Source organism: Trachypithecus francoisi, unplaced genomic scaffold, assembly GCF_009764315.1.
Source record: "Trachypithecus francoisi isolate TF-2019V2 unplaced genomic scaffold, Tfra_2.0 Lachesis_group0, whole genome shotgun sequence".
In the NCBI taxonomy this organism is placed as follows: domain Eukaryota; kingdom Metazoa; phylum Chordata; class Mammalia; order Primates; family Cercopithecidae; genus Trachypithecus; species Trachypithecus francoisi.
The window spans coordinates 78,945,987-78,962,545 of NW_022681453.1; the positions used below are offsets into that span (position 1 = coordinate 78,945,987).

The 16,559-nt window shown below is 34.0% G+C and overlaps 1 protein-coding gene across 1 annotated transcript; it reads left to right on the plus strand.

Moving 5' to 3' along the window:
* The first annotated feature begins 13,291 nt into the window (after positions 1-13,291).
* LOC117083554 (60S ribosomal protein L4) lies at positions 13,292-14,742 on the plus strand. The gene has a single exon (XM_033211351.1). It carries the CDS (start codon positions 13,350-13,352, stop codon positions 14,631-14,633), a length of 1,284 nt encoding a protein of 427 aa, XP_033067242.1. The 5' UTR covers positions 13,292-13,349; the 3' UTR covers positions 14,634-14,742.
* Positions 14,743-16,559: the final 1,817 nt, after the last annotated feature.

The following is a 16,559-nucleotide window of genomic DNA, read 5'->3' on the forward strand; positions in this document are numbered from 1 at the left end:
TATACTTAGGTCATTTCTGAATCCCCTTGGGTTCTTTTTCTATAAATGGTTCAGTCAGGCTCTCTCTACTGAGCTTCTATGCTTCTCTAAGTTCATAGAGCTGTTTCAAAGTAACAGTATTAGTATTCTATTAGTTTACAAGATTCAGTTAACTTCTGACCAATGTTAGAACACCAAAATCTCAACAACAACAAAAACAACAGAACAGTTTTTTGTTTTTTGTTTTTTTTAAAGAACACCCAACTCTATTCGACTCTGGCAAAACTAGAGCTTAGAACAGTTTTACGTTTAAATTGTTCAACCTTCTTTAGACATCTCTGCAGCTAACTACCTAATTGAGCATGTAGCAATATTTTCTTAACCTACTTATTAACAAGAAACCTTTAAAAGATACCATCTGCTAAAGGTATTTCTTTAAAAAATACTCATATATAATATTAGTGAGATTGTTATAAAAGAGCGACTCTCACAGGTTGTTGGTATAGTATATAAGATAATGGTAGGAAATAGTTTCTGCTTGTGGGATTGTTGGCCTTTTCAATTTGTTTTTGATTTTTCGTTGGCAAAACTTTTTTTTACAGCCCAGCCAATACACACCTTTCCTTTTTGATTTTCTCAATTAATTATTTTGTTTAAAAATTATTTCTTATTGCACCAGCGTTTATAGAACATAAATTAAACTAAAACACAGCTACGGTAATATATATGGCCTATCCCTATCATCATTCTTTCTTAGAGTTTGTCTGGCTAATCTTGTTTATTTGTATATACTTTGCCAAGCTCCCATAATGATTTCAAAAGTGTTTTGACTACAATTTAAAGAAAGCTTGGAATAAGGAATGTCACATAACTTCAGTGTTTTGAGCCAAGAGACATAGGGAAGTTTTATCTTAAACTTTGCTAAAATAAATATGCTATTTGACAGAGGGGGAAAGGCTTAAAAGAAAAGTTTGTTTACTCTTCACGCCAATTATATGTTACTGTCATTCTATGCTATATTATTTTTTAGTTCAGGTAACACTGATTTGTTCAATTGCAAATACTCAGCATGCAGTTATATATGCTAAACTTATACTCAGGAAGGATGATGGCAATGCTGAATGTAGATTTAAGGGTCATCAGCAATGATCATTGAAGCAGAGAATTTCCTCAAGAGACAGTAACTAAACAGTCTAGACAAAGAAGAGCAAAAAGCCGAAGTTTTGATCTTAAGGCACCCTTAAATTTAGAAAGCTAGAGAAGGACTCAAGTGCAAGGAATTTAGGTTGGACATGGGAAGATGAACCCAAAGCAGAAGAAGTGGGAGGAAAGAGTTACAAAAAAAGATAAAAGATTAGAGAGTTTTTAAATTTAGAAAGCTAGAGAAGGACTCAGAGAAAAACAGGGTGGTAGGCTCACTAGGCCGAAATGTTGCAAAGTGATTAAGGAAACAGAGCTCCAGGGGAGCTAACAGTTTCTAAAAGAAACGGCATGATAGATATAATTATGTCACTTCAAGTATTTGATCTTAATTATTTTACAACACTATCCTGTAAAAACTGGTACTAAATTTGCATCTTATGCATATCTCCTACTTAAATCCCCCCTCTCATCTTTTTAGAATAATACAACATACAATTAGTAGCATATTAGCAGTTAAATTCTGCCATTTCAAGGATGCATAATTTTCAACGCTTTAGAAAATCTCTAGCCAGAATTCACAGGAAATGGAACATGTGGATTCCTTTTGTAATTAAAGACATTTTGTATGTATAACCAGTCTCCTAGAACAGCGGTTCCCAACCTTTTTGGCACCAGGGACTGGTTTTGTGGAAGAAAATTTGTTTACTGTAAAGTGGGGGATGGGCAGGAGGGGGTACCAGGGGAACGGTTTGGGGATGAAACTGTTCCACCTCAGATCACCAGGCGTTAGTAGATTCTCATAAGGAGTGTGGCAACCTAGATCCCTCGCATGCGCAGTTCGCAGTAGGGTTCGCACTCCTATAAGAATCTAATGTTGCCGCTGATCCGACAGGAGGCAGAGCTCAGGCAGTAATGCCCACTCCCCTGCTGCTCACCTCCTGCTGTACAGCCCAGTTCCTAACAGGCCACAAACGGGTACTGGTCTGTGGCCTGGGGATTGGGGACCCCTGTCCTAGAATAGAAGATTGTATAAATTACTTTCCTCATACTAGAGGAAAAGCTAGTAAACCCATTCTTAACTCAAAGTTAACCTTTATGTCAGACAAGTAGTCTGTACAGAATTGTGTGCAATTTGTTGCAAAGACATCAGATTATCATCTTTGCAATAAGAGGAGGTTGCAAACAATTGAGCTATTGGACAATGCTAAATAAAACACAACAAATGGTGTTCAGGACTGGGTAACTGAAACTTCCTTTAGTAGAACGTTTCCAACTTTCACATCTCATTCAGCAACTGACACCATATCAAGCACAGCTGACAATGTCAAGAACTGATATTTATGGAATTGGAGTTGTCAATGTGAATTTACTGTTAAAAAATCAGTGCCTTTATAGTCTTTCAGTTGTTTTATTTTATTAAAGATTTTTTAAAAGCTTTTAATTATATGTTGCAAAATTATAGTTGTATGTAGGGGTGCAAAGTGATGTTATGATTTTTAATACAACATAAAATGATTAAATCAAGCCAATTAACATATTATCTCAAATATTTAACATCTTTTGTGATGAGAACTTTTGAAATATACTCTGTTAGTATTGAAATGTACAGTACTAAATTACTCTCTATTCGCCATGCTGTGCCAGCAATCTAAAAAGAAATTGAAGTTATTTCCCTATCTAAGTGAGATTTTTTAATGTTCAAAGCAAAAGCACTTTATGGGGCTTCTGATAAATATCTGGAACTATCACATGCTTCCCGCAAAATTCTTTGTCACCTTGGTTAGGTGAATGTGATGAGCATCTTATGAAAAGGCAACCAATCATCCCGGACTCCTGATGATGTGTGTGCTCGTTTGTAATCCTATCGTCTTCTGTGAACTGAATGAACCAAGTGATTTGCTTCTAAAGTAAAAGATATGGGATGTCACTTCTGGAATTAAGCCATAAAAAATGTCATGTCCATCTTGTTCACAATCTCTATCTCTTTGGCATTTCTTACTCTTTTGATCTGATGAAACAAGCTTCCACGTTGTGAGCTGCCCTACAGAGGAACCCACTAGGAAAGGAGCTGAGTGTAGCATACAGACAACAGCCAGCAAAGAATGGAGACCCTCAGTCCAGTATCTGAGAAACTGAAACCTGGCAAAACTGCATGACTGAGCTTTGAAGTATCCGTAGAGTCATCTCTAATGAGAGTGCAGTTCCAGCCAAGATCTTGAATGCAGCCTTGTGAGAGAATTTAATGCAGAGGACTCTGCTAAGCCACTCCCAGTTTCCTGACGTACATAGAATGTGAAGTAATAAATGAATATTGACGTGAGCCATTAATATTTGGGCTAATACAAGAAATATGCTTACTTAGGTTATGGTCTATAGATGACTATTATTTTTTTAAAATGCAGCTCATCTCTAGAGTAGTCATTCTCAACAACAAGGACAAGAACATCAACAACAAAAGACAAAAGTTATTTTAATCAATCTTCCCTGAATGATCCAAGAATTATTCTTCACAGTAATAATTCAAAGTGTAGCTAATCTCTCACTCGTCTATAAGCTATCTTTGACAGTTTTTTTCTATGCCCTTCCATTGTATTAACAGTACCAAAAGTATAAAATGTGTTACAAATTACTTAAATTAATGAGAAATTTTTAGATACCAAATAGCTGAATTGTCTTCATTCTATGACCTTGAGAAAGGCATTATTTTTCTGTCCATAAATTTCAACATTTAAATATTGAGGAAGTTGAATCTCCTCGATCTTTTTTATCTGACACAGCCATCACTAGCCACATATTACTATTTGAATTTAAATGTAAATTAACTACAATTAAATAATTTTTAAAAATTTAGATCCTTAGTCATCCTAGACATATTTCAAGTATTCAATAGTCATATGTCATTCGGGGTTATCATAGTGGGCAGCACAAATATAAAACATTTTTATGTTTTATAGAGTTATATAGAGTTCCATTGGGGAGTGCTATCCTAGATAATCACTAAAAAACAATTATATATCTAACGATAAGTACTCCATAAGTATTTGTTACATAAGTATTTATCCATAAGGTTTGGACTGGAACCAATACATATTTTTACTACTAGAGATAAGTATTGTTCACTTGGTCACGTTACCATTTAAATGGTTATTTTCCAGCAGTTGGAATGTTTTAGTATTTAATAATTTCACAATAGTTTTAGAGGTTAGCTATTAGTAATAACACAAATTAATAGCTATAGCTATTTAAAGTTCTATGTTTTGAGAAAAATTATTTCAAATAGGCAGCATAGAATTCGTTACAATATTACTGGACTCACTATAGTTGTTCTATTGAGTAATCCGCTATTGTTTACACATAATTTGACGTATAGGTCAAATTTATCCTTGACGACTAAGTACAGTTTTTCAATGTTGCACTGTAATTGCCAGGGACTTGTATTTTACTTGTTCTTGCTTAAGTAAAGTAGCACTTTTTGTAAGGCAAATTTATTTCCAGTCATTCAAAAATTTTATTTTCAGTGGTTACCATGTAGCAATCCATGAGACTTAAATAATATCACAAACAATGTAATTACATTAAGTGTTTTATATGCCAGTGATATATTCATAGACATAGAAAGACATGGTGGCCTTAGAATTTTTAAAAAATAATTTTAGTTACTTTTAAAAATTGCAAAATATAGCCTTTTTCTTTTTATGTACTGGTAAAATTTCAGCCCAGTCTACCATCCCTTTCTGCATGGACTATAGCAGTAACCTAGTAATAGCTTCAATCGCATCTCTTTCCCAAATTGTGACCAACGACTCCTTTTTAAAATGCGTATATGATTGTGTCAAACCTTACATAAAACTCTGATGGCTTCCCATTGTTCTTGAAATAAAAACAAACATTTAACATAACCAAGAATGCCCAGAATGGTTGGATCTTTATTCCATCTTTTAGTCCATCTGATACCACCCTTGCTTTCCTTCTTTTCACCCCAGCCCAATGGCCATCTTTCAGACATCTGTGTTTGCTGTGCTTCCTCTCAATGCAGTAGGCCACCTGCAAATGCTCTCTTCCATACCCATTATGCTGTTCTTGTCCCCTCTTCACATTGTAAACTCTTATTCATCCTTCAGATCTTGCCACAAGTATTACTTTCTCTGAGAAACTCTTCCAGAACCCACTGACCAAGATAAATCTTGTTTTAGATTTTATAACATCACAATCCTCTCCATTAGGACCATTAACATGTTCTTCCTAAAGACTGTCACTAATTGAGATTTTGCATTGGATCGGGTACTTTTAAACAAACAAAGTAGGCCATGCATGGACCAGTGATGAATATATGCCTTGAAAAGGAGATTATCATTAATCTATTATTCAATTCTGGATAATAGAAGAAAAATATAGAGTATAATTCTTACCCAGGTTACTTAGATTGTCATTAAATTAAGTGCATCTATGTCCCAAAGTCATAGGTGAAAATGAGTGGAGCAGGCAGAGTGTGTCCTTTCTCTGAGAATGGATTTAGACTACAAATGTTGTAAAAAAATAAGGTCACACATTCATTTGGTTATTGCTAAAATAAAGAGCATTGAAGAAAACGTCACTATGAAACACTTAGAAAAGTTAAACAATAGAAGACATGTTGTCTGTAAGATTTCCTGTTCCACCAAGCCATGGTACAGACTCCATCCTCCAAGCTCAAATACTAAACCCAGATTCATTCAATCATTCACTCCCTCTGAGAGCTTGGATATGTCTGTAGCATGTCCTACACTCCTTCCCAGATTGCTTGTGCTCACTTTTCTCTAGAGTCAGTCCAAACTACGATGCATTAGGTCTCCGACATTCTAGGCCAATTTAAATAGATTATAAATTTTAATCAATTTAAATCATTTTCACTAAAATGCATCATTCTATGACATAATTAGCATTAATCAAAGACAGCCTACTTTAACATGTATTCCAAAATTAGCAACAGTTTACAATGGATATTATAATCATTCCTATCTACCTAAAAATGAGTCAGTTGTACCTGGTCTCTTATTATGGAACATTATTCAGAATAATCTTATAATACAAGCCTTATTATAGTTCATGTTTCTAAAAACTAATTTTTAAAGTCTCACAACCACAATTTGTATTATAGCTGAAAAATATATTTTAACGTGTCACACAGCTTTACTCAAATTGAGCTTAACTCAAGTTTCTTAATTTTCACTAATGTATTCTCTTTATTAACACAGGGCTCTATTTAAATTGCATTTTTACTGTGCGTGGTTCCATAGAAATTTGGAAAAGAAAATTTGGTGTGAAATGATGGAGACTTTAAACAATTTAAAGTATTAATGAACAAAATCTAGCTTCCAAACCAGTATTTGATATAATTTTGGACATTACATTTAAATGCTAAAACAAATATGTAACTTTTTTCCTCATATAAAGAACTAAATCAAGATTATTAAGTTACTCAATATAAATTGTCTGTAAGTTAATCTTTGAGGACAGTCTTCACAATATAGCTAATGTGGTTTTCTTGGAAGTATTTATGCTTAAATCACCACACATTTTACTTGATGGATTGTGGAAAACATCCATGTACATAGATAATGATTGAAAATAACCTGTAGTTTACTTGTTTCTATTTTGAAAGATAGGACCGCACATAATGTTACTGAATTGAGAAGACTGATTTTAGTAAATAATTATCATTGTGTTAGCTTTATCATTCTGTCAACTGTGAACTCTTTTCATCGACCGTCTTACAGATATGAAACATTTGTTCAACAATTAGTGTTTTCCAGACACTATGCCAAGCATTTTACATTATTTTTCTCACATAAGTCTTAGACGTCCTCTATGAAGTTGATATTATTACCATGCAAAATTTATGAAGGCAGAAGTAAAGATTTATCATGTTTAAGTAACTTGCCCAAGCTCTTAGCAATCATAAGCCACCACTAGACTCAAATCTAAGTCTGTTTCATGGCAGTCTGAGCTCTTAACCATTACACTCTGTGGCATATTTTGAAAGCAACACTTTCATAGCTAAGATTTTGTGCTATTAAAATGAACAGCCTAAAAATACACATATTGAAAGGACATGAAACCCATTTCTCAATATTTTGAGAAACTAACTTGGCCTAAAATATTTTACAACTCTATTTTTGCAACTGTGGATTAGTCTCACTGCTTTTCCATTACATGCCTCACTGATGACCTACTGCAGCAGCACTGTGATATTCTTATCCTGTTAGAGTCCATTGTGTCTGTAGCGATATATATGCTAGTCTAGGTATGTATGGCAGCTCTCTGGGTGGTGGATCTATTCCAAAAGGAAAGCTATTGAAGAACATGTGATGGTTTAATTTAAGCTTGTCATCCCAAATAAACATGCCTGTGGACATGGCAAATCTTCATTATGCAAAAGCATGAACTGAGTTTAACAGGTTCCTTCTATAAAAAACCTATCTCGTTCAGGGTGATATCATATTGCTGACTGCTCTAAGTATCACTCAATACTTTTTGAGTTCTAGGGCAAATCTTGAAGCCTTTCTGTGAATCACTTCTAAAAGGAAGAGACCAAAAATAATGGGAATAACTCATTGTGCATTACTTATATTTTTAAAATATCATTTTAAAATAATTTTAATATATTTATTATTTTTAAATATATTAATATTTAAAATATTATCAAAATGTCATTGTTATAACTTATAATGTTGAACTTTTAAAAATCTACACTCTTAAAATATATGTCATTCATACTACTAAAATCAACGTTGACTTTGTTGTATTTCTTTGAGTAAGCCAAAACTACTGTTGATACAAATATGGATAGTTAACCATAAAGGACAGTTCATGCTAGCATGCTAGACACATAAAGATGACTTAGTTTACATACATTTGTTTTAGAATATCAGTCGTGGAATTGTATTTTCAAGAATGCTTTCCATCTTTGTAAGTACCATAATTATGATTTTCTAACACAATTATTATGCCTTGGTTTCCACTGACAATTACAATATTGAACAAGCCTTTCATTCTAGATGTTGAAATGTAACTGTCCCAGAATGTGCAAATCTGATCAGATAAATATTAGGAGGACTTCATTCACAGTCTCAGATACATATCATACATATATATATATATAACTTTTGGAGATTGTGTTACTCTCCCTATGCTCAGCTTTGAAATACTTCAGGTTGGGGATGGTATGAAATATTTTAAAAGCTCACTGTTTGTAAATGAATCCAAAGATGTAATGTTTCATGTTAAAAATAGTTGGTCATCTAGATCTTTAATAGTAATCACTGAAGACATTTAAAGGCAATGACTTTGGAGTTTTGAAAACCTGTCCATTTCTGAGAGTCATTATTCCTAACATTTGCTGCAGCTTCATTATTGCTATCATCACTGGAAATTAATATAATATAATATAATATAATATAAATACCATGATGTTAGCATGCTTATAAATTCAAAATCATGTATCCTTTCAAGGTTGAAGTATATTAGTAACCAAGAGAGCTAATCCATGATTTAATTTTAGTCTGCTAATGTGGTTTTTTTTTATTATGTTTTTTTCTGATCCTGTTTAGGAAGCAAAATGCAACATTTTCAACAATAAACCTTCACTTATTGTAATCTCTTAAAATATCAGTTTATTTTTTGTGTATGGGACAAACTATGGAGCTAGCATACTTATTCTAAAAGAAATTAGTGGTCTGTTAGTGAGTTTATTATAATTATGGCAGCTTACTGCTTTGCCTTTATTGAGTTGGGAGTCTTCAGCCAAACCCTCATGGCACCTAATTCACAAAATCTGGGACATAACTGACTGGTGCTTGGTTCTCAAGATTTTCATATGACTTAATTCATTAACTCCAGTCATGTTTTTGATATTAGACAATTCCAAAATTTATGTCATTTTAAGTTATTTTTGGAGGCAGGAATGTAAATTACTTTTGCCAGTTAGAAAATTCTAATTAAATCATTGTTAAAACATCAACTTGTTTTGTGAACACATATTTGCAGAAAAAAATAATTCTTTGCTAATTCTAATTTCTATAACCAATCATACTATTGGTTAAACATCATACTGTTACTATAATATAGATTGTGGGTAATGAACTACTCAGAATTTTGACAGAAAAAGGAATCAGAACAAAGGATGTGCTTACATTTAGAATCTCAGAAAAGTTTATCATGCATGAAACCATGTAAATATTTGCCAGTTTTAATCTAGAACTTACAAATTGAGCTTGATTTAATTTATCATCAAATGTGGATCATCCAATGCACGTTAATTAACTTTCATGAAAAGTCATTGTGCTTAATATTGAGGAGGATGCAAATAAAAATGAATTATGGGCCTTGTACTCAAGAAGTAAAATGGAAATAGCAAAGCAAGGGTGAAAATACCTTTATTAGCAGATAGTATATAATTTCTAACTATGTTATTTTGAGTGCAAGAGCTGTAGGAGTTAACAGGACTAAAATTTTACTGAATGAATGAGATCAGAGGAATCTTCTTGGACAATTTGATGTTTAAGTCAAGTATTATGTGGCAAGTAGAAGATAAAAGTTTTAGATGAAATAAGCATAAGCTAAAATACTGTTGTGAGAAAATACAGTCATTAAATCCTCAGAAGTTTTCATGGAACTGTGAGTTCATCCAAAGAAATTGTGGCAGCTCTGAGATCCATTCTACACAGAAACCTAGCCAATATCAGTCAAAGTTTCATATTTAACTTCTTGCTTATTATATAGGAAGATAGCTTACCTATATGTAACAGCCCTGGGGTCAATTTAAGTAAGCTAGAAAAATCTAACAAAAGTAAACGAAGTGAAAAATATCTATGTTTAACATTACTCTTGGATTTGGCTTGAGTGTCAGCTCTAAAACAGACACTAAAAAATCCAGCAAAGCCTTCCCTAAGATAAAAGTTCCCTTGCATAAAAGAAGAGCAAGGCTCGCATAAAAGAAGAGCAAGGCTCACTTTGCAAAAATTTAGAAGATGTTAAATAGACACCATAATGATCTATTTACTGTAGACGGGTAATCTGAAGGCTCCAGCCTTGAAGAGATTTCTTTTTCTTTTCTTGTCTGCCAGCACTAACAATATCACATTTAAGACATTTTAGTATTGACATAAAGTGCTGCCCTTTACTGAATTTCACATGGATATACCCATTAGTGATGGGTGACAAAGCTATTTGCCAAATGTTATTTGGAATTAACCTGCATAACTTTATGACTTATATCTTTGAAAACAGGTATAGAGATTGAGGTGCTAGATGATAGAAAAGATAGTTGTACTTTTGAAAACATGGTCTATACTTTTCTTATGATCATTTCAAAGAAATAATTTTAAATGTGATAAGATTAAATAAGCTTATGAGCAGAAGGCCATGAATATTTGGACCAACATAGAAGACAGGTAAAACTGTCTTGGGTCAAAACTACTCATTAACAAGCAAAGTATTATAGGAGCTGGAATGTAGCTTTCTTCTAAGCTTTAAAAATAAACCAAAACCCCAAAACCAAACAATGACAACAGCAACAAAAAACCCCACTGTCTTGATATTGAATTTTATGGCACCCACAGTCTCCTTAGTCATAATATGACTATACAATGCATTCTGATGTCACCATAGTGATATTAACAAAGGCTCTTATTATAGTAAATATTCAAATAGTGTTCTATATTTCAAGGAACATATTAAAAATGGTACTGAAATTAAATAGATGAGAAAGAAAGGTAACCAGTACATTTAAGTATAGAACTAGTTTCCACTTTATATAGGTTAACCACTTTGTATAAACATTTATTATATATGTTGTCATATTTTAGGACATGATATGTAGAACAGATAGTTCCACAAAGTTCCACAAGATACATTTTTTTTTTATTCCTCTCTTTTCCAAAATAAAAACCTGCAAAGCAGAAAAACATTTACCGGTTAGAGAATAATCTCTCTTCCACTTTATGGTAAGAATTTTAAAAATTACTAGGAAATCATAATATTTAGAAAGCCCATTTAAAATTGACTTTAAGTCAATCAATTAACAAGGATTTATTAGGTTCTTATATTGCTCTCAGCATAAGATTCGAATCTTCCCTGCATTATACTCACTGAACTATACCTGCAGAAACAGATTTGATGAATATAAGTTTCTTATATCAGTAAGCTTATTCTGATTAATCAGTCATTATTATGACTAAACATAAATAGACGTAACTATTATGATACATGTTGTAAGCCAAGTGTTCTTTTAAAAATATGTAACAACTTTACATACTTCTTTTTTTAATATAAAAATAGGTTATTATTGAGGGTCAGTTTATTTCTTGTCAACCTATTAAATAGTTATCAACCATGGCTACAGGTAAGAACTCTCTGTGGAGCATAAAAACACAACTACCATGAATCTCATGGTATCTTCCAGACATACTGAATCTGAATCCTTGGGTAAGAGGCTGAATATTTTAAAACTTCCCAGTTTATTCTGGAAAACATTAAAGGTAAAGAAACACTACCATAGACCTTAATAACAGTTTTTACTTGTTTCAAATTCCTAGGAAACTTGAAGACAAGCTGTTATAATTTAAAATATATGTATTCATTTAACAAATATTAGAAAAGTACTTTGTGCTAAATATAAAGAGAACTACAAAATATGTGAAAAACTGATTTTTAGGATCTTGAAGTACACATGGACTGTGATCAAGGAGAGATTAACTGTCATGGCAATTTACAGAAGAACGCAATTAACATGTCGCTGAAGAAGTAATCAGGGAGATGAAATTAGAGTTAGGTGGTTGGGTCTTGAAGGATAATTTGCATTAGAATATACCAAGATTTCTTATCAACCAGTGCAAAGGTGAGTTTCAGGGGTATGGCATCAATTTAGTCAAACTTTTAATAAGGTCCATGATAAAAGAAAGAAGAAAGTCTACTAGAATATGTAGAAAATATAAGAAAATGTATTCCAAGTGGCGTGTAGGGAAGTGATAATCAAAGCCTTCAGATTTATTAAGAGTATGTTTATATCAGGTATAAATGACGAATTGATGGGTGCTGACGAGTTGATGGGTGCAGCACACCAACATGGCACAAGTATGCATATGTAACAAACCTGCACGTTATGCACATGTACCCTAGAACTTAAAGTATAATTAAAAAAAAAAAAAAAAGAGTATGTTTATGTTCAGAGATTCATGTGGAGGGATTGAAGATGTGATTCCCAGAAGTAATTGAATTAGTATGGTGGGAATCAATAATAATGACTCTCAGTATGTCCAGACTGAAAGAGATATATTTTATCCAGAAGAAGAAAAAAGAGTTATGATGTAGGCAAAGTGGTGTCAAGAAAAGCTGGAAGCTTTTAGCAGAGAAGTAATAGATTTCCTGTTTTTAAATGTTCATCTAATACAAAAACACTGTACAGGAGGGATGGTAAGGTAAGGTTACAGAGCAGAAAGCTAAACCAAGAAGCTCTTGCAATAATCCAGGTGTATTATGCCACATCTTGTTTTCTTTCCAGTGTGCTGAGGTTTCCAGATAAAACCGTCTGGATAAAAATTTCTGCAAAGGGAATTTTAGTCCATTGGATTCTCTGCCTAGTGGGAATTCTAATTTCTCTTCACAATTCAGCCACGGAAAAGCCTTGAATCATTACATTGTGATCTCCCCAAATCTCTTTAATCCAAAGTAATTTACACAGTGCCTAGTATGCAATAGGTGCTTAGTAGAACTTGTTTTATCATTGTGTCAAGCAGTCTGTCCCATCAGTTGGTTGTAAAGTTAAGATTATTTAGCTGTTATTTCATAAAGTTATATTATGTGCATATCATGTGTTTATATACTAAAACTTCTGAAAAAACCCTAAAATTGTAAGATTCAAGTAAGATAATATATTGAAATTATTTTGTAAATAAACTTTAAATTTTCTACAGTTGTGGGGTGTTATGAGATGTACTAATAAATAGTTAAATAATATATTATTTTTCCATAACTAAGGGGAACAAAATTGGAGTTATTAAAAATGATACAAGACATTTAGCCAATTAAAATGTAGAAATAAGACTGCACACCTACAGCTATCTGATCTTCAACAAACATGACAAAACAACCAACGAGGGAAGGACTCCCTATTCAATAAATTGTGCTAAAATGCTTTTCCTGTAGCATCATCCGATGTGAGAGGAGTGTGGTTGTGTCCTCTCTCCGCCATGGCATGTGCTCGCCCACTGATATCGGTGTACTCCGAAAAGGGGGAGTCATCTGGCAAAAATGTCACTTTGCCTGCTGTATTCAAGGCTCCTATTCGACCAGATATTGTGAACTTTGTTCACACCAACTTGCGCAAAAACAACAGACAGCCCTACGCTGTCAGTGAATTAGCAGGTCATCAGACCAGTGCTGAGTCTTGGGGTACTGGCAGAGCTGTGGCTCGAATTCCCAGAGTTCGAGGTGGTGGGACTCACCGCTCTGGCCAGGGTGCTTTTGGAAACATGTGTCGTGGAGGCCGAATGTTTGCACCAACCAAAACCTGGCGCCGTTGGCATCGTAGAGTGAACACAACCCAAAAACGATATGCCATCTGTTCTGCCCTGGCTGCGTCAGCCCTACCAGCACTGGTCATGTCTAAAGGTCATCGTATTGAGGAAGTTCCTGAACTTCCTTTGGTAGTGGAAGATAAAGTTGAAGGCTACAAGAAGACCAAGGAAGCTGTTTTACTCCTTAAGAAACTTAAAGCCTGGAATGATATCAAAAAGGTCTATGCCTCTCAGCGAATGAGAGCTGGCAAAGGCAAAATGAGAAACCGTCGCCGTATCCAGCGCAGGGGGCCGTGCATCATCTATAATGAGGATAATGGCATCATCAAGGCTTTCAGAAACATCCCTGGAATTACTCTGCTTAATGTAAGCAAATTGAACATTTTGAAGCTTGCTCCTGGTGGACATGTGGGACGTTTCTGCATTTGGACTGAGAGTGCTTTCCGGAAGTTAGATGAATTGTATGGCACTTGGCGTAAAGCCGCTTCCCTCAAGAGTAACTACAATCTTCCCATGCACAAGATGATTAATACAGATCTTAGCAGAATCTTGAAAAGCCCAGAGATCCAAAGAGCCCTTCGAGCACCACGCAAGAAGATTCATCGCAGAGTCCTAAAGAAGAACCCACTGAAAAACCTGAGAATCATGTTGAAGCTAAACCCATATGCAAAGACCATGCGCCGGAATACCATTCTTCGCCAGGCCAGGAATCACAAGCTCCGGGTGGATAAGGCAGCTGCTGCAGCAGCAGCACTAGAAGCCAAATCAGATGAGAAGGCGGCGGTTGCAGGCAAGAAGCCTGTGGTAGGTAAGAAAGGAAAGAAGGCTGCTGTTGGTGTTAAGAAGCAGAAGAAGCCTCTGGTGGGAAAAAAGGCAGCAGCTACCAAGAAACCAGCCCCTGAAAAGAAGCCTGCAGAAAAGAAACCTACTACAGAGGAAAAGAAGCCTGCTGCATAAACTCTTAAATTTGATTATTCCATAAGGGTCACATCATTTTGGACAGCTTCTCTTGAATAAATACCTGATCTTACAGGCAGTGAGAAAAAAAAAAAAAAAAAAAAAAAAATTGTGCTAAAATAATTAGCTAGCCACATGCAGAAAATTGAAACTGGACCCCTTCTTCACATGATATACAAAAATTAACTCAAGATAGAGTAAACACTTAAATGCAAAACCCAAAAATATAAAAACCCTGGAAGACAATCTAGGCAATACCATTCAGGACATAGGCACAGGAAAAGATTTCACAACAAAGATGCCAAAAACAGTCACAACAAAGCAAAAATTGACAAATAGGTCTAATTATACTAAGGAGTTTCTGCACAGCAAAAGAAACTATCAACAGAGTAAAAAGACACCTACAGAATGGGAGAAAATGTTTGCAAACTATGCATCTGACAAAAGCCTAGCATCTATAAGGAATTTAATAAATTTATAAGAAAAAAATCAAGAATTTAAACAAATTTACATGAAAAAATCAACCCCATAAAAGGTGGGCAAAGTTATATTTATATTAAGATATAAGATGTCTCTTTATTAAAAGTCATCATTAAAAACTGTAAATGTAACTCACATATTGGGAGAAGATATGTAGAATACACTAAGTTACATCCAACATGTATTAGATGCAATATATCCAACCAAAGAGTAGCATCAAAATTATATAAAGAACTTCTATAAGCCAATAAGAAAAAGGCAACTTTTTTGACTAGTGGGCAAAAGACATAAACAGATTCTTCTCAAAAGAAGATATCTAAATATCCAATAAATCTTTGAAAATATATTACCTATTATCTTATTATTTAATGGGAAAATACAGATTAAGATAAGAATGGCTAAAATGAAAAAGATAGCCCTCACCAAAAAAAAAATCAGTGGAAATGTGAAGCAACCAGAATTGGAGTATAAATCAGCATACTTATTTTGGAAAACTGACACTACCTTCTAAAAATGAACATAGGTCTAGCCCATGACACAATTCAACTCTTTGGTACATGTGCAATAAAAATGCATATATGCACACACCAGAACACACACTATTAATAACATCTTAATATTCGAATCTTCTCAAATATTCAACAATAGAATGAATAAATAAATTGTGGTATATTCCCAAATAACATACCATGCAGCAGTTACAATAAAATAACTATACATTCACACTACAAAATAGTTGAAACTCATAAATAAAATATTCAGCAAAAGAGGCCAGGCATAAAACAGTAGGTACAATATGATTTTACTTATATGAAGGGCAAATATAAGAAAATACAACATATTGTGTTAGAAGTCAGGTTACGTTTGCTTTTGAGGAGTAGTAATTAGAGGGAGTCATTGGAGATTTCTGTGGAGTTGGTAACATAACATTTTTGACCTGCATGATGATAACATGGGTATATTTACTTTGTAAAAAATGAATAAACTGTAAACTAATAATTTGTGCTTTGTATGTGTATGTAATATTTCAGAAAATAATTCAAAAATTTGCCTTTTGGCCAGACGCAGTGGCTCACACCTGTAATCCCAGCACTTTGGAAGGCCGAGACAGGTGGATAACCTGAGGAGTTTGAGAACAGCTTGGCCAACATGATGAAACCCCGTTTCTACTAAAAATACAAAAATTGGGGTGCGGTGGCAGTCGCCTATAATCTCAGCTACTCGGGAGGCTGAGGCAGGAGAATCACTTGAGCCCAGGAGGCAGAGGGTGCAATGAGTCAGATCATGCCACTGCACTGCAGCCTAGGCAACACAGAAAGATTCCATTTTAAAATAATAATAATAATACCTTTAATGTCATTGTTTTAATGGCATGGCAGTCACATACAAATAAAAACAGTAAATTTCTTCTTAGCTACTTAACAAAAGTTAGGCAAGGAAAAGATG